At 26.2% G+C, this 20,004-nt stretch overlaps 1 protein-coding gene and 2 long non-coding RNA genes across 3 annotated transcripts; 2 read left to right on the top strand and 1 right to left on the bottom strand.

Annotated features, from left to right (window-relative positions):
- Positions 1-24: 24 nt before the first annotated feature.
- Positions 25-4,695, top strand: LOC107448941 (uncharacterized). Its single transcript, XR_001584717.2, has 2 exons — positions 25-336; positions 1,707-4,695. It is a non-coding gene; the product is annotated as an uncharacterized lncRNA (long non-coding RNA).
- Positions 4,696-6,440: 1,745 nt separating this feature from the next.
- Positions 6,441-15,724, top strand: LOC107448933 (uncharacterized). Its single transcript, XM_071177000.1, has 6 exons — positions 6,441-6,914; positions 8,177-8,423; positions 8,510-8,747; positions 9,299-9,585; positions 11,954-12,139; positions 12,642-15,724. The coding sequence occupies exons 1-6, from the start codon at positions 6,715-6,717 to the stop codon at positions 13,728-13,730; spliced, it is 2,247 nt and encodes a 748-aa protein (XP_071033101.1). The 5' UTR covers positions 6,441-6,714; the 3' UTR covers positions 13,731-15,724.
- LOC107448924 (uncharacterized) lies at positions 15,090-17,982 on the bottom strand. The gene is made up of 3 exons (XR_001584713.3): positions 17,828-17,982; positions 16,960-17,006; positions 15,090-15,274 (listed from the first exon to the last, which is right to left on the bottom strand). It is a non-coding gene; the product is annotated as an uncharacterized lncRNA (long non-coding RNA).
- Positions 17,983-20,004: the final 2,022 nt, after the last annotated feature.

Here is a 20,004-nt window from a genome sequence, read left to right on the forward strand (position 1 = left end):
GCGATTTTGTTGGCCTCTCTTTCCGGGGCGCACGATTCCAAACCGTAATGTTCCCAATCCTTAAGACGGGGAATATGCAACTTTTTCCCTCTTTCTCGGGAATACGTGATTCTAAGCAATGACGTCAGAATAAAATAGGTTTGTGCGCATGTACCTCTTCTGGAAAAGTCGCAGCATGTTGGTTGATATACAGCTTCGAAATGTGCGAAGCTGAAATCGCCATGCCTGAAACAACTATTTATGTCATTTTCATTAAACAAAAGAAGAGAATCTGCTAATTTCCTTGGTTGGAGTATCGACACATTAATTTAATAAAGAGTTCGTGAGTGATGCTAGGTAAGTCTAATTTTCTTAAGAGTACCGATAGTTCTTTTCCCACCCAACTATAAAGTTTTAACGCTTTTTTTTTTGCTAGTTTTTCCTTTAAAAACCTTTTCCAGAAAGATACTAAGTGAAATTACGTTCAATATGTAAATAAACAGTTAGGATATGTATGTTGAATTATTAAACATTATTAAAAATATATGTTCTTAGTAGTTATAGCTTTGGCTCCGTTACGAATATTATATTAAGTTATAGAATTTTTTATTTATATTACTTTATAAATTTTTATTGCATTTGATTTGTACTGTTATTAAGTATCCTTCCATTAACAGTCATATGCATAATTCATGTCATTGAGCAGCTCTAATGCGACGTAAATAAAGTACCTATTAATTATTAATCTCTTCTTAACAAAATATCGTGTATGACTTTAGTTTAAGGCATTATTTTTTCTAATCAGTAAATAATATAAACAATTGTATCTATTAATTTAATTTTAGTTGCATGGAGAAAATTTTTTAATAAACAAGACATTTCTAGTGACAAAATATATAACCTCTAACATGAGGCACATCTTAGTTTTAAAACACCTTTCAATTTCACAATATATAGAAATTGATAATTTAATATTTGTTGTTACTATTATATTTTGTTGCTACAATATATTTTTACTTTTGAGATATAAAGAGTATGAGTAAATAAGTTACCTTATATTTTAATGTTTAAAATATCAAAATTTATATTTTCAAACACTAGGTTTTTATATAAAGCCATTTAAATAACATGCGTAGGTGTGTGGAAATCAGGGACAATCTCTTCTGTCAGATGCATCTGCAAAGTGGCATCCCAATGTTTTTACTGCAGAAGACTAAAAAATATTTGTAAATTTGAAGGAAAAAAATCATTGGAAAGATTCATATTTATTAAAATTTAAATATCATAAACTCATTTTAATTCTAATGCATGAAGAAATTATGGTACTTATGTATTTCAGGTGCAATAAATAAGTAACCAAATTATTTGTGGTGTTTAATTAAAGTGGATAATGGGGAACATAATAGAAAGATTGTGGTAATAGTGTTTTTCTGACTCCAAAGATTGATAATTAACAATATTATTCTTTTTTAAAAATTATTGTTTCTAACAAAATATTCTTCATTTTCCTTAGTGTCAAAAATATTTAAATTTTAATGTTAATCAAATGTTATTAAAATTGTTTAAAAATAGTGATTTATCCTAACTCGTTTTCTTATAGTAAGTGTACCTACCTAATGAAACATAAAATTTCTAGTAAATAAAGTTTGAGTATATTTATTTGTTAAACAGATACCCCTTTAATTGGATGCTTATGGCCTCACTTTCTTTTTTTTTTAAATTTTCAGCTACATTTATGCAGACAGCTTTCTATTTGATGAATGAGATGATTTTTCTACTGTAAAGAGGATTCTTATCCAGAAACAAGTTTTGATATCTAAATTGAGGACAGTGGCTAAGCTGAACTAAATATCACATGGCATCTACAGTGAAATCACCAGTGCAATTAAGACAATGACAAAGGCTAGTAATAGATCATCAAGCAAGGTTTTAACTGATCTTCCAAGTAACCTCCGTAGACCAGCGGCTGCTACTAACTATCATTTATCATAAGTTTCATAATATTTTACAATGCTCTACATTATTTATGGACATCTTAAGTCTTTCTTATTCTTTTCGAAAAAAAGAGCTGTGATAATAGACTGTAATTTATTGTACTTAAAGATTTTTAGCTGCAATTTTCATTTTTTAATATTTTGAAATTTCTGTTACCTTTATATTTTTCAAACGATTGAAATATATAAAACCTGTATTCATGAAAATGTCTTTGATAAATACATTTTTTTTAAAATAATCTCCATGCTTAAAATATCTTAGTATTATGCATTAAAATTTTGTGAAAAATTATATTTAATCATATTTTATAAAAAATAAAAAAAATTCATTGATGTCTTAAACAATTTTGTGTTGAAATCATAAGATAGTGGTCACATATAGTAGTAACTAAAACTAATTTCTTTGTCTGAAAATCATTGAAGACACATAGCACTATTTTAACAATGCTCATTCGAAATTGCTGTAAAATTTATGCAAACATTTAAGACATATTGAACACTTGTTGAATTCAGTTGCATACAACAATGAGCCAGTTCCTTCCAACCTTGAGTGCGATTGTTGCCCAGCACATTGCAGGTTCAAGTGAATTTGTTTTGTAAGCCTGTGCTTGATTGTATTTAGTTTTATATTATTTTAAAAACAAATGATCATGGATTTTATTTGTTTATTTGACATGCTGTGCTATTGATTTGAATTCTTTTCTTAGTTGCTTTAAATTCACATAATTTGATATTAATTCTACTTAGTAAAATTTTTTCCTCTTTTTATCTGGTAAACAAGTTTTTTTAAAAACAAATAGGATTAATTTGTTTTGACATGCTTTAATGCATTGAAATTCACTTAATTTGATTTTAATGTTTACCTCATTTTTTCTATTTAGTATAAGTTTTTTAAAAATATCCATTTGATTTTTCTACTATGCCTATCAGTCAGCTTACTAAAAGGCATATAATATATAAATTATTAGTCGAATGGGAAAAATGCTATTGGGATAATAAATTTAAAAATTTTTTAAAATTATATTGGCAGATCAAGTTAATTACTGCTAGTTTCTTATTTCCTTAGGTGTAGAAAATTTTTTTTTCCTGTCTGTATGCATTATTCAAGTGTTTCGTTCTATGTTTGATCTGAGTATGAGACCAGAAAAAAATGCAAGTTTTCTTAATACCCATGATTCATAAAGTTATTGTTTTAATTGTACTATTTTTAATTATTATTATTTCTTCAAAGCTTTCAGGTTTAAGTAAAGTTATTTCACCTGTGCATATTACAAAATGTTTAAGTTCATTATATTGTTTATAAAATAAGATATCTGAGATGTGCTTTGAAATCAGTCCCCATTGATAATAATTGCAATTACTAAAATATATAATAATTTATTAAATTGTTATTATTTACGTAATTAATTGTTATAGTCGACAGTAACATTATTTAAACCTCATTTACAAATTCAAATTTATTCTGTTTCAAGTATTGAATAAATTTTTTAATTTTTTTTTCTGTTCTCTATGAGGATATAAGATTTTTTCTTCAGTAATATTATTAAAACTGTATTTCCAAAATTCTGTTTTCATCTAGTTTTAAACATTTATTTTAACTGCATTTTACGATTTAGAATATTTTATGAAAAAGTATATTCACATTGCTTAGCAATTAGATTTTTTTATAATTTTAGTATTACATGCTTTATAATAGTTTCATAATCCACAGTGGGTATTGAATATTGTTTTAGTGCTTTTGAAATAAAAATTATTGTTAAAAAATTATGGTGCTTTCTTTTAGATTTTTTTTACTATACATAACAAAGTTAATACCTGTTTTTGAAATGTAACTGAAAGCTTTCTAGCATTATGTTCTTTAATATAATTTTTAATGGGCATTTTGGAGGCTTTTTCTTGAGGGATTATAAATATTTATTTCACTGGAATTGTTCAATTTAAGGTTATCTTCAAGAATTGTAGTTTTTATTCTATTTAATGAATTTGTTTTAATAACTTGACTTTATTATTCAACATATTTTATTTGTGCAAATGTTTTTTCCCCCCATGACCCTGTCCTTAAATTTTTTGGTCCCTGGTGACCTACAAAATAAGAAGTGTTAATTTTTGATTTCCGGTGGAAAAGTATATAAAATGTAAGAAAGTTTAGATCAACAAACTTTATTCTGCCTTACCGAATAGAAACTCAGTTTTCCACAGCGGTTTCTATTTTTTTTAATTCATAATTTTTATATTCTTTTCCTCCTTTATCAATTATGCAAAAACATGAAAAGTTCGCTAAGACTTAAAAATGTAAATTGGATGCAATCAACATTTTTTGTGTGTTTAATGAAAATAACTAACGTTTGTTAAAAGTAAATATTATAAATAAATAATGTTTCGATTGAGTATAGATCTTGTATTTATCCTTTTTTAACCCTTTATTTTCATGTACTGTTGCTTTCAATGCATAAGTATTAACACCTTTTTTTTTTTTAAACTTGAATTCTAAAAAAAAGTGTTTAATGCAATGATTGTAGAATATCCTATTTTACTGGCTTCTTAAACAGTTGCCCAAAATTTTTTTATAGTTCGTATTTTTATCCTGTTTGGTATGTGTCCTGTTACAAAGGTTAATTAAAATATATAAGGATTATTACAATTCATATTATCTGTGGAAAATATCTCAATACTAATGTAATGTAACACTTGGTAAATTATTAATAAATTTGTTCTTTGCTTATTGTGGTTTCTTTCAAATTACATACTTCAAACAAGCATTTTTCAAAATTTTTAATTCAACCCATTTTGCTTTATTTAAAAAAATTTCTGGTAAATATCCTCATCTGATAATCAAAATTTAGATTATGTATTTAGAGATAAATTCAAGTTCTTGATAATGTTTTGATATAAAACTTGAAATCGAAATGTGTGAATCTTTAGAAGCAACTTTAATCATGACTAATGAAATAATTTTTCCAATTAGTTTTAGAAAAGGCAAAATTTACAGGCAATACTGGTAACCAGTTTTTGTCTTTAGAAAAAAAATTCCCAACTCTAACTACTGTTTAAATTTTAATAAATCTTGTAAGTTGATTTTAGAATGAATTCATATAGTTATGTTATTATAAATAATAAAATTTTGAACTTTCCAAAAATAAAATTTTTTTAAAGAATATAAACTTTAATACACGCATTATTGATGCTTCAAATAGTGTTCTTAATTAATGGGAAAATTACGTTTTTAAATTAATCTAAACTGATATTTTCTATTTTATTAATTAATGGAGCTGTTTAGGTGGAAAATTTTCCCAGGAGTATAAAATCTGTTCATAAAACGAATAAATATTTTAGTCAAAAAATCCTTAGAAACAAGTGATAAGATATTACTTTATTAAAAACTTCATTCTTTCAAAAATATACAAATAGGAAAAAACAGTAGACATATTTCAAGCGCTCTAAAATAGGCACCCATTTTCAAGACACGAAGAAAGAAAAATGATTTGAAATATAAAATGTGAAGGTACGTATTTTAAATCACTTGTTTCTTCGTATTCGCGTGTGGCAAAGTCTAAAAAAAATGCAAGCTTTAAATATGTCGATCATTTCCACTGTATATATTTTTTTATCAAGTTATGTCTTCTAGGTTGTTTCAAATACTGTTACATATTTAAAATAAAGTAATCTACTAAAATAAAAATTATCTAATTTTTATTAAAAAAAGTCGAAAAATAAAACATGCTTTTGAAATTTTATTACTCGAAAAATTCTTTTTATTTTTTTAAGGTCAAAAACCAGAATTCATCGAAAACTAAAATGTAAATTTATTAAAAACAAAGTACGCTTATATGTGTGATTACTTAACTCAAGATATCGCCTGCCAAAATTAATTAGCATATTTAAGGTTAGTTAGTTTAATTAATATTTAAGTTAAGGCCCCTCAATATATCAAGGTACATTCTATGAAAATATATGATTGCTGAAAAAAAAAAGTCTTCCGTTTTTTTTTTTCGCCCTCAGTACAATGGTTATTTAATTATTATTCAAAAATTAATTTTAAAAGCATTTCTAATTCAAATTAAAACTATCAAGACACTCCCCCCCTTATAAAACGAAAAAGTCGGTACGCGCCTTTCAGTTTCCAATCGTTACTTAAAACTCCTATCTTCAGAAAATCTTTATATCTATAAAATCTCCTTTATAGCCTTACACAATTAGTCCATATACATATATATATATACACACAATTTGTTTCTCACGAATACCATATATATATTCTTATTTTTTCAAAATCTTATTAAGAACACATGTTCTAAATTTTAGCTTTCCATTTTCTTGATACTTAAATGATTCATATACTTCCATTAACTATTTTTAGATTTTACTGTAAAAAATGGTTTAGTTGTTATTGCTTAAAACCCATTACAAAATCCTGTAATTTTCAGTGAAATATTTCAACTATTTTTAAATTTAACATTGAATAAAAAACTCCTCTGAAAAAAATACTCCAGTCTGAAGACATATTTCTTCTATCTCTGGTGACCATAGTTTTTGATGGTCTAAAAGTCGGTGAAAATCCTTTGATTTCTCTCTCTGGAGTGCCTACGTCCCCACCCACAGGATCAGGGGTCAATTTGCAGGTGCAAATGTGGGGGTGTCAAGACATACTGGCAGTTTTAATCAAATGCAGACTTCTTTGTTTAATCTTAGCATTAGCGTTATTTTGTAACCCATGTTTTAATGCTGGCTTTTAAATTTGAGAATGGAGTTGAAAAGAAAAATACATTCCGAATTGGTTAAGTTTTATCCTAGTTGCGTTTTAGATGAAGATTCAAAAAATGATGAATTAATAGTTCGTCTGAGTCTACAAGATGTTAGTGAAGTTGAAGATTTTAAGAACACACTAAGCAGAATTACTAATACGGAGTGGATCACCAAAAAGGAAAATTCTGATTCTGAAAGGTATGTTTATTCTAATCTTCTCCGTCAAAAACTATATGAATTAATAAAACTAGCATATATATGCAAAAAAAAAAAGATATTAATTTCTTTTAAAAAATATTTAACATAGTATATTATGAGAATTATTTTAAGCATAATAAGTCTATTGTCAGAAATTATTTTGAACCATGATCAGAATAAATCTTTATTGGTATTATAATAAAAATAAATGTATAAATTACTGACCAGAACAAAAAACCTTTAAGCCAAAAACCATGTTTTATAATCATATTTCTTTTTAGCCTATACATGTTCATGGGCATCCACAATGAGAAACAAAAGTGTGCACTGGAAAATCCAACAAATTTTAATTTTTAGTTAGCTGTTATTGCTATTAATTTTTTATTCTAAATAAATAGAAATATTGCTACTTTTATGTCATATTGCATCTTTGCAAATGCATTAACTCGGCCTATAAGTTGCCTCTTTTAATTTAAAGCTACAAACCTTATTTCTGTTAATTATATGTGGTTAATTAATGTTGTGATTAAAAAAAATTACATTTATCAGACAAGAAGAGCTGGCTTACTGTTTATCTTTTACTAAACACAGCCTTTGTTTATTTTTAAAAAAAATTCACAAAAAATAATTTTATTAATAAAAATTATATTACTTAATAATATTTTGAGTTTTATTTTAACATTAAAATGCATGTTAAGGATTTTTGTAGGCTAATAAAGTGCACAGCAATATTATGTATGATAATATGTAATTTTTTAAAGAAACTTTAAAAAAGGGGAAGAAATAAAAGACTTGTCACTAAGAATCTAGGATAAAATACAAATATTTCAGGTAGAGACAAATGAAATCTAAATTTTAAAAAAAAAATTAAAAAGGAGAAACATTATTTTGCATGCATTTCCCCTTTTCCCAAATATTTGTATTTTAAAAAAACAAATATATGGATAAAAATTTTATTTAGCTGTGTTTTCACAGTATTTACATTCTATTTTTACTATTCAATTATTCTTAAAAATAATTTTCACATCACTTTATTTTCAGCATTCGTGATTTCCTTTTTGTAATGATAAAGGCAATAATTTATTGTAGTAAAATTAATGATTAAAGGATGAAAAAATATAGAACAATCAGCTCTATTTTAAACATGGCATATATAGAACATTTGATTCATATCTTTTATCTTAATAGTTAATATAGGAATAGTAAAACAGCTACTATCACTGTATAAATTCTTGTTGATATAATAAAATGCCCTATTTCAGGTTTACTTTTTGGAAAAGATGGGTCTGTCAGCACAATCAACTTCATAAATCCCCTGATTCCAAAAGAAATGCAAATTGTAAAGCCCAAATGACCCTAATCATAAAGAAACTAACAAAACACACCATAAGAAAGGACAAGTTTTTGAAGCAATCACCTCCTTTACCAGTTTGGGTTACTCTGAGCACACAACACACTCATAGTGTTCATTCTGCAGAATCTCTTCGAATGTTAAGAGTTACTGAAGAGGTATGTACTGGCATATATATTTGTGAATAATTTGTTTGTCTCTTTTTTTTCTTTCAATAAAATAATTAGCTTTTTTGCATTTTCAGGTGAAAAACAACTTTAGTGAATATTTCTCTTCTGGAATGACTCCAGCAGAAGCTATTATGCATCATGAGACAAAATTTTTATTGGATAATAACTATGAAGATTTAGCAAATGCTTCTAAGAATCCTACGCGAAGACAGGTTCATTATTTGCATGATTGCTGGCGCACTATAAATTTAGGATCTTACTTAACCCCATTAGAGAAATTAAGAGAGAAAATTCCATCATATAATTCTAATGGTAAATTACTTTATTTTTTTTATTTAACTACTGATTCTGTATATTTAAAGATTTGAGAACTGTTTCATATACACTAATAAAAATTACGAAGCTGAAATAAAAAGGGAAATATAAGAACTTTATTATTTTAGAGAGACAATATTTTAAGCATAAATAATTGACCTCAATTGTTTGATCTATAAATAAGTAGCTTGTGAATTTTTTTTAGCAGCATTAATGGTACTACATCCTAACTCCATATGCTTTTGTCAATTCCTTGCTTTTCTCTTTAAAAAAAAAATTAATAATGGGAATTATAACTTTATTTGTTCATACTTTTCTTGGAAGGGAAAAAAAAACATTTTTTTCTTTCAAATTTTTGTATTTAAAAAAAAACTTTTCAAGCAGCTTTATTACAAGAAGTTAAATTTGAATTAGATTAATGTTAACCTCAAATTAAAAAAAAGGAAGAAACAAAGATATTTTAATATAACAATTCAACATAAGTAAAAATTATTTAATTAAAAATATTTTAAATTTAGGCATTTAATAAAATTTTTAAATATTTCTAGGTTCAATAATAAAAATCTATGATGTGAATGATGGATGGGCAGTGCTTCTTGTTTCTCCAATCATGAAAAGAACCCAATTTTTGGCAGCTTCAAAAGAAATGATTTTCATTGATTCAACATGTAGCTGTGAGAGAACGTCATCAACTCTAACAGTTCTATTGTCAGCAACAAAAGCTGGAGCTATACCAATAGCCACACTTATTCATAAATGTCAAACTACAGAAAATTATCTTAATGCATTCACATTATTAAAAGAAAGTTTTCCCAAATGCTTCGGAGGTGAAGATGTAAGTATTTATTTTTAAAACATCTTATTTACATAAAGCAAAGTAATGAAAAATTCATCTTTTCTTAAAAGATTTATAAAAATAACAATAAATATATTAATTTAATAGAACCTTAATAAATATAAGCAATCTAGATTCATTAAGTGAATAATTCCAAGAAACTGAAAAAAAAATTTTTTTTATTCGANTTAAAAACTTCATTTGCTTCAAAAATTATAAAAATGGAATATATCAACATGTTTCAAGAGCTATTTTATTCTGATATGTAAAAATTTTCTGCATTTTCCTCATTCACATAGGGCAGGGATGGCGAACCAATGTCACGCCACATAATATTTTGGGCACGCCACCGATCATGAAGTTCATTGTGAAGCAATTTACCAATTAAATTAAAATTCACAAAAACAAACATAAAAAAATAAACAATTATTAAAAAAAAATTACAATTAATGCCAAAAAACAATTAATTACCATAAAAAACAAGCTAAGAATAAATAACTAGCAAAAAAAATTAACAGACCTGCTTAAAATAACATCTTACAACCTAATATAAATTATTTGTCATCTAATTTGCAACAACAGAAGTCATACTGATGTTACTTTAAGTTGAATTACGCTTATAACTGAGACATTGCGAAATGTATTCTTTTTCATAGTAAATAAAGAGTTTTGAGTTGATAGTATTTAGTGTTATTATTTTCCCAATTATCACGAAGTCAAAATTGTTTGACGGTACGTTTATGACCAAATTAAACAATTTTTTTTTAGAAAAAATGGCACGTTGGTGCATAAAGGTTCGCCACCCCTGATATAGGGTGAATCTAGAAAATGGGTGCCTATTATAGAGAACTCGAAACATGTTTACTTTTTCCACCTTTACAATATTTTTAAAAAATTAAGTATTTACATAATCTAGATTATAAATTCAAGATTAATAAAACTTTTCACAGTTATTTAACTTAAGGTAATATAATATATCTCAAATGTGTCTTTGTCTTTAATACATACACAAGTGCATGACAACATTTTGATGAAAATTACCATTTGAGCTTAAAGAATGAAAATAAAAAAAAATCCTAACTATATAATTTAGAAATAAGCATTGAATTTCTCTAGTTGAGCAATGTATTGTTTCATTATACTGTATATTTTAAACATCTGATGGATTTAAAATTTATAAAATTTAGTCACTCATAAATTAATTTTCGACTCTGTAAGTACCTCTTAACTCTTTTTAAATAACTCTAAAACCAATGTTTTCAGAAAAAATATGAAAAATTTCTTTAATGAACAAATTTTAAAATATGTAGTATAAAACCTTTTGGAGCTTAAAAACTTTAATTAGTATTTCAAAACATTTACTAACTGAAGAGTTTCCATAAAGTTTCAATAGTTCCATTATCACTCATATATCATTAAGCCATAATAAAATAATAAGAATAATGCAGGGTTCCAACTCTTTAAACAGAGCAAAAATTATAAGACTTTTAAGGACTTTTTAGAAAAATTAAGGACCTTAAACATAGTATGATTATTTTTAATCGAATACCACCAGTGACACTTATTTACTTTTCTTAAAAATCAAGTAAAAAAAAAGAATAAGAAACAATTTTATTATAATGTAAGTACTGATATAATTGTATTAATTAACAGGGTTCACCGAAGTAGGACCAAATAATTTCAGCTAACCAGGGTTGGTTTTTTTAAAAAAAAAAATCTTCAGATTGTTAAATGTTAACAACATCTATGAAGCTAAACTGTATTCCATTTTTAATGATTTCACTGAAATTGAATTGTAAAATTTAGTGCAGAAATTAAAATTCGCATTTTTTCCATACATTTAAAAAGAAGAGTAAATAATGAAATCTGGGAAACACATTGAAAAAATTATTAAAACAAGTTTTTACATTTCGCTGTCAGGCACGCATAACATATTCAGTTGTGGGTCGATCATGCTAAATATTAAGTTACGCCAAAAAGTTTGTCTCTCCAAAATTCTCTGCCGTCAATGCATGGTCTCATTCTAGGTGATAAAAGATTGACTTTTTTAAAAAATATTTTTGCAAGACTGAAAAAATTATTCCTATTAAGTAATAGTGAAGCAGAAAAAATTAAGGACTTTTAAGAACCTTGTACCAAAATTAAGTACTTTTAATGGCCCTTATTTTCCAAAATAAGCAGTTTTTAAGGACCGTGGGAACCCTGTAATATCAGAAATGTTTCCATACATTTAACAAGTTATGTTTGTATGCTTCATGTCCATTCTTCATTAAAATGCCACTATTTAATATACCAGGCTTTGATATAAGATGGAAAAAAAAATTTTTATATAAATATTTGAACTCATCAAAGAAACATATTTTTCTAGTTCCCTGCCATATTCATGACAGACGACTCAACTGCTGAGAAAACTGCATTAGCCACAGTTTGGCCGAACAGCACTCAACTACTGTGCCATTTTCATGTAGCCCAAGCGGAATGGCGTTGGCTATTTTCAAACAATAGCAAAGTTCAGAAGGAAGAAAGACCTAGACTAATGAAACTTTTCCAAAATGTAAGTGTCATACATGGATTTATATTTCAACTAATTTCTTTTTAAACATCAATGGATCAATGCGAGGAATGTTAACAATATAGTATATTTTATAACATTAATTTGATTTTTTTTTTAAATTAAGCAGAAAATATTTGTTCATAACATAATTTATGTACATAAGGCAAGCCTCAACTCCAGCACTCACCATGGCTTGAAAAAACCTGGATTTCTTTGGGGGAAAAAAAAAAAAAAAAAAAAAAAAGACTAGTATAACTAAGGGCTAAAAAGTAGACACCGAAGGACTGGTTCATTCCTCATTCAGAGCTGAAGCTACGATTTCTCACCTCATGACATCTAGAAAAATCGCATCCAAGGGAAATAATTTTACTTAAATACTAAAGCCTTAGACTTACCCTGTGAAATTAAGAAATATATGCAATTATAATTATTAGATATAACTTTACTTCCATTACAATAAGATAGTAGTCTAATTAAATTGTTATTATTAATTATTTTTTAGGTAATGTATGCTACTACAGAAAGAAACCTTTCTGAAGCAGTAAGGGAAGTGCAGAAGGAAAAAAAGCATCCGCAATTTGTAACAAGATTTAACTCCTTTTTCCTAAGAAGAAAAGAATGGGTCTTGCTAGATAGATCCCTAACAAGGGATAATAATACCAACAACTATGCCGAATCAACAATTCGCATAGTTAAAGATATTGTCTTAAATAGGACAAAAGCTTTTAACGTTGTAGCATTGATAGAATTTTGTCTGGAGGTTTGGGAAAAATTTTTAGCAAGAAAACTTTTGGAATATGCACACTCTCGCAGGAGAAATGTAGACTTAATATTTAAATCGGTATATGAGAAGAGTAAATTCATAAAAGATGAAAATGTTCGAGAGTGTGCACCAAATTTGTTTGAGGTGAAGAGCGATAATGTTAATAAATCATACACTATTAACACTGATTTAGGGGTTTGCACTTGCCCTACTGGAATGTATGGGGCATTTTGCAAACACCAGTGCTTTTTCCTTATGGAAAAAAAACTTTCTTTGCCTAATGCACCCCCCATTTCAGTAGAGGAAAAATATGCATTGGCCAAATTAGCTTTAGGTGATAAGTGTCCCCCTCCTTCCTTTTTCTCTGAGTTTATAGAAAGAGATACTTCAAATCCTCCTTCACTAGAGGAGGAAATGTCAGCAGAAAATAACCAATCTTATGAAACCTGTGACATGGAAATAGAACCTCTCAATCAAAATGCTAATGATGAAAAAAAAAATGAAATGGCTGTTGAACTCGATAGAATAAAAGATGTTCTTTGTCAAAGTACATTAAAAAATAGAAAAGTTAATGATATTGTTAATAAATTAAAACAAATCAAATCAGCCGATGATTTTGACAAACTAATGTTTTTCAAGTCTACTTTTCGTGAAAGAAAAATTAAAGTCCAACCGACTTCTATTTCCAGACGGAGAGTAGGCTTGACTCGCACTAAAACAAGAGTACCAGGTGGACGGCCTCCTGGAAAAATAACCAAATCTCTAAAAAGAAAGAGATGTTTAAAATCAAGTATTATCAAAAATATACCAAACGCTAAGTCACACTAGTCAAATTAATAAATTTTAACCTATTCTATTGTTTTCAAAATTAACTTTAATTTTTTTGTTACAATTTTTTTTAAACATAAAATTTGTTCACTTAATAACTTAGTGTTAATAGTATCATATTACGGATTCACAAACTTTTGTTTTTTTCCAACTTAAATTTTAATTTAAAAAATTCTAATGTTCTATAGCCATTTTCTTTCTGATGAGATAATTAAATACATAAATTCAATTCAATCCTAACCGAAATTTTTTTAATAAATACTACAAATTCTTTTAATTACAAGGAAATATTAAATTTTTTAAAATCAATCTTTTGGTTATTTTCTGATGATATTTGGGTAGCTCTTTGCTATAAAGTTTAAATGGTAGACGATTAGTCATGGTAATAGTTTAAGAAAATATTTTAATGTATTCACAGGAATAAACTTGAAAACCAAATAATGTTTATTTCCACATTCCCTAACTGAATGACATTCTTGAGACGCCTTTAAAAACATAAGAATCAATTACAAGTTAAAAAATATATTTGTATTTCACTATTTTAATATATTCATAAACAATTTTATTTTAAATTACTAAATCTAATTAAACTACTAATTATTTGCCAAAACAATAATTTTCATACTAAAGAAATCTCTGACATAAATCTTTATCGATGTTATCATATCACTATTTGAAAATAGTTCATTTATTTCAACAAATCTTCAGTGTTAATAGTGTAAGATTTATTAATTTTGTGCAATCAAACCAATTATTTTTATTTATTGTAATATAGCTGTATTATCTCATGTGTATAATTAAGAGAAAAAGTTTTAACTAAATTACTCCAGACTAGGTTAAGCTGTAATATCCATATGCCTACATTAATATATATGAAAATTAAACCTTTCCATTTCGAATATCAAACCTAAACAATTTGTTTATTTTTCTTCATGTACTTATTAAATGCGGGAGCATTAAAGTTTCCATTCTTGCAGTTCCTGTGCTGAAATATTTAAGAAATTTTACTTTTTTAATCATTTATTTTATTAATGTTTTTTATTTTATTAATGTTTATTTTAACATGTGTTACTTATTTTATTTTTTATATGTTTATTTTAATGTGTACTCAATTCATTAATTAAATATTTGAGAAATGTCTTAAGATTCTATTTCTTTTCTTATATGCTTGTTTGAATGTTTACTAAATTCAGTTTAACTTAAAAAACAATTGAGAAAGAAAAAAAGGTTGCAAGATAAAAATCAGATTTTTTACACATATTTATGAATAGAAATGTAATTGTTAGTTGCAGCAATTGGTAAAATACCATAAAATAAATAAATGTAGGGTTTATTTAAGAATTAAAATAAAATGAGAAATCAATTAAATAAATTTTTATTTCTAAAAGCATTTGCAAAACATTTTTAGCACAAAATGGTATAAAAGACAGATATAAAAACCCTCTATAATATATACCTAGAACAAAATAACTTTGTATCTGCTGTATAATAGAAGAAAGTTCCAAAGAAAATCTCAGACTCTACACAACACTTTTTCCAAGAATCTGAAACAAAAATCGTGCACTAACTTAAATTACAGTACATTTTAAAAATAAAATCACTTTGAAAACATCATAGCAACTGAATTTTTGATGAAAATTTTTCTACAAATTATGTATTAGATAAAACTATAGTTGGGGTTACGACAAAACCATAAGCCAGAAGGTAACGAGCCTAGCTCAATATCTAGGTTTTTTCGATAATAAAAAGTAAAATAAATCAACAGAAAACTTTAAAAAAAAAATTTTTTGCCCAGGGATAAAAAAAGTTTGTCTGAAATATTCTAAATATATATATGTATAAACAAAGGAATTAATAAAAGGAACGATTTAGGAATAGATATTTTAGTCTTCCATTTATGCGCATTATAAAATTACGGAAATGAAGCTTCAGAAAATGTAAAGCCTGTTTTAAATTATAGATAAACACACAAATAAAGAGAATTACTAAAAGCATGTCAAATCACTCCTTGGAATGTAAAAGCACATATTAAAACATTCACTGCACAAGATAATTAGCTACTATATTTTACAATAAATTAATTTGCTGCAATATCTTGTAATTAAAAAAAAAAACATCAGTTTGTATCTTTATAATACTTTTATTTTTATAATTTTTGCATTTGATTGTATGAAAAAAACTTTTAACACTTAAGTACAGATTACATAATTTTATGATTTAATTGGGTATACATAAATGTTTATTAGAATTAATAAATTAAGAGTAGACAAATAAATTATTCCAATAACGAACAAACAATTACAATGTGCATGCACATTTCATTAATATATGTTAATACATTTCATTCATCTTATACTTTCATGATGTTTATTATCCTACATCTTCACTACAAAATCTTTTTTACTAGTTTATTTGTATCATAATCTGTTAACAAAATTTAGAGTACTGAAATAATTTTTACTTATACATTCTTATGGGAATATGCATAGTTTCTGATTTATATTTATTACAGAAATAGTCAATTTTAAAGCACAACTTTATTTCATAATTTAAAAAAAAAATATATATATATATATTTGAAATTTAATTTTAACGGATAAAATTTGCAAACTTCTCTCTGTAGGTTCAAGCTATATCTCCTTGATAAACTCTGGATAGTATTGAAATCAACAGATACAGAACTGTCCGAAAAATCAGAGGTCTAAATACTGAAATATCAGATATCTAAAAATACTTATTGGTTGCTAAGACCATGCAACAAAGTTTTAAACTACAATATGACAACCAAGATATAAGCTACAATAATACACCTAGGTGAAAAAAATAAATATCTAGGTCATAATAATAACAATACATCCAGAAGTATACTGAAATCATTATCAATAACACAAAAAATTAAAATGATAACATTATGACTAAAACAATGATAACTATTATAAAAGGTTAAAAATATCATTCGGTACCAAAGATATTGACAGATGTTAAAATAACATAAATTATTAAGGTTGGAAAGCCTAGAAATTTATTATTAAATATTGTATTATGTATCATAAAAAAAATTTACCTTAAAGATATGCACGAATCATTAGGCATATTAATTTAAACTAAATGAAAACTATCTAAGTAAAAATAAATATCTGAATGACAAACTTTTAATAAGAAATTCTTTTATTTTATAACTTGAGGGATAAGCAATAATTATTTTAAATATTAATGAAAATTTAATTACCTCTTATGACTAAAACCAACCATTGCTCCTTCCATCTCCACCTGCATCTGAAAGGTAAATAAAACAAAAAAAAGGATTTAATGCTTATTATTGCATGCTAATTAATAATTATGCTCTTTTAAATATATATATTTTATTATAATAAACATTCTATTCTGATATATTAATAATAAAACAGTCTTCTGTTTAAATAACATAGTTCTGAACCAAAACAACTGGTTTTATCAGTTGCTGCTGAACTAATTTTTTTTATAAAGCAAAACTCCAATACATATCAAAATTAATGACGTAAACATAATTTATAAGAGCAATTTAAATTTTAATATATATAATTGCACCTGTAGCCTACACTAGTGCTATATCTACAGTAACTTCTCTTCCTGTTAGTAGTTTTATCTCTTTTCTAAAGCAGATAAACTTAACAATTTGCACATGGATGTCCAAAACAAAATTAAGCTATCTAGAAATTTACATATTGCAATTTAAAACTTTACGTTTTGGGGACATAACAGAAAAACGCAACAGCACAGCATTATTCAAACCTTTGAATACTGCATTACAGACACGTGTATCATTTATAATAAGCAATAAAAACCAATACTATTTAAATGTTTAATTCACTATTGCACGATTACATAATTATAATTTATTTAATTCTAGGATTGATTATGGAACGATGAAGTATGCTCAGCACATTCCGTAACTTTAATTAATGCAGGGAAAAACTAATGGCACACACACTATAGCGAGATGTATGGGGTGTTAGATAAACAGTAAAAGCAAAACAATTAATTAAAAACAAAATATATTAGAAATTTATCAGTTGTAATCACAAACAAAAGTTTAATGAAAATGATAAATTACTTACTTCACTGCATTATTAATCCACAGTTTCGCGCTCAACAGTTTCAACTGAAAATAACAAATAATAATGGTTGAAGAGCTTTGCTGATTCCCGCCACAGCACAGCGCCAGAAGACAGTATATGGCATGCTGCGCGCGCACAATTTTATTCTGACGTCATTGCTTAGAATTACGTATTCCCGAGAAAGAGGGAAAAAGTTGCATATTCCCCGTCTTAAGGATTGGGAACATTACGGTTTGGAATAAATAAACATGTAAAATAAATTGATACTTGATATACTTGACGTGATTTACTTGTAAAATAGGTCAAATTCATTTAGTGTTTCTTATTTTGTATTGATATTTTTATTTGATTCGTTAATTAAAATACGCCTGTGACTAGACTTAAATACTTCTGAATAAAAGGTTTTTAAATAGAAAATAGAAGTTGCAAATAGTCAAAAATTATAGCTACAATTGTAAAATAATAAAACAAAGAGTTGCTAAACTTTCTATTAAATAACATATTTTCTCAAGTTTGAAGGCAAAAAAATAGCTCCTAAGACTCAATATTTTACTTCGAAATCTAAATGAATGGCAAATACGGAATGTAAAAAAATATATTTCAATTCAGTAACAAATGGTTCTTTTTAAAAGGATTTTCAAAAAGGCAACTCACAGAAACTAATTTTTTGGAAATCACAGAAAATGATTCTTTTATGTATTCATTACTACATGAAGCTTAAATGTACTCAATTTAAAGTTTTATTATTTGTTATTATTTCCCTTTTTTTGCATAAACTCGCTAATTTCTCATAATTTGTGATTATAGATATTAATTATTCATAATTTTTTTTAAGAAAACAAAACCTTCATACACGTGAACAAACCCATCTAAGGACTGAAAAATAAATAAGTATTTTATGTTTTATTACAGTTCTTGTCCTTATAAATATCAACAAAAGTTCTTCATGATTCATTAACAACTATCTCAATAGAGGAACTCAAGAGATAAATCTGCAGCACATTCTTCATATCCACTACTATCCCAAAGAAGTATTATAAAAATAATTACTGTACAAATTCAATTTAATCTAACATAAATGTAGCAAAGATTGCAAACATGTGTATAAAAACAAATAATTTAGGTTTATTAGTTTTAGTTTTGGTGTTTAAAAACAAGTTATTTATACAATGTTAAAAAAATCGTGGAATAGATCCTTTTTACAATAAAAATTTTTAATCAAACAACAGAAAAATAATTGTTTACTATCCATTTTAGTTGCGAGCTCTCAAACCAGTTTTATAATTTTGATAGGAAGTAAGTTTCGAGATGTTTTGAGAAAAAAAAATCTCATCAATCTTTTCCCAATGTTTTTTTTTCTTTTCAATTTTGAGATTAAAAATAATAATTTGCGGATACTGTGATAATTGAAAGTAATAATATTATTGAGTAATTTTTTAAAAAGGATATGCTTGGACGTTTGAGTGGCAAGTACATATTTTTTTTCCAAAATGTTTTAAATATTGAATTTTTTTTTCTCCCAATGCCCACCTGTGTTAACATCCGTCAATTCAGGCATATACAGGGCGATTTTGTTGGCCTCTCTTTCCGGGGCACCATATTAGGTGGGTCAACGTCGCTCCCATAGTGAGGACAGATAGTACAGAGAAGGAAAGAACATCCATGCCTTGCCCGGGATTAGAACCCAGAACCTTTCTGATGCAAGGACAGCTCCCTGCCCCCTACACAGGCCGGTCGGCTAAAACACTGAATATTAAATTAAGTAAAATAAGTTGCATTTTAAAAATGCAACAAATTTAATTTTTAAAATACAAATTCTTAATATTATTAATATTAGAAATAATTATTACACATATAATGGAAATAATTACTAGACAGAATATCTGTAATAATTATTATGCATTATTAGACATTATTTATATGTAATTAATATTAGAAATAATTATCAGACATATCGGAAATAAAATAAAGATTCGTAAAACTATGCTCTAGTCTTTTCCAATTGTTTAGAAAATTGAAGCAACTGTAAAATAGCGTTGCGTTTTTTTCGCTCCGTAAAATCAATACAAGAATCAAGAAACTTAATTTAAAAATTAGTCAATAATAAACATTTAGTAGTTTTGTTTTATAAATTTATAATTATTAGCAAAACAACATCATGTTTTTGTTATAAAATA

The sequence above is a fragment of the Parasteatoda tepidariorum genome, unplaced genomic scaffold (genome assembly GCF_043381705.1).
Source record: "Parasteatoda tepidariorum isolate YZ-2023 unplaced genomic scaffold, CAS_Ptep_4.0 HiC_scaffold_840, whole genome shotgun sequence".
Taxonomy (NCBI): domain Eukaryota; kingdom Metazoa; phylum Arthropoda; class Arachnida; order Araneae; family Theridiidae; genus Parasteatoda; species Parasteatoda tepidariorum.

What these genes read in the sequence shown, in the direction of transcription:
- LOC107448933 (XM_071177000.1), top strand. Translation starts at nt 6,715, where the DNA reads ATGGAGTTGAAAAGAAAAATACATTCCGAATTGGTTAAGTTTTATCCT. An exon ending in TGTTAAGAGTTACTGAAGAG is followed by an intron (nt 8,424 to 8,509) that starts GTATGTACTGGC and finishes TTGCATTTTCAG; the next exon opens with GTGAAAAACAACTTTAGTGA. An exon ending in TCCATCATATAATTCTAATG is followed by an intron (nt 8,748 to 9,298) that starts GTAAATTACTTT and finishes AAATATTTCTAG; the next exon opens with GTTCAATAATAAAAATCTAT.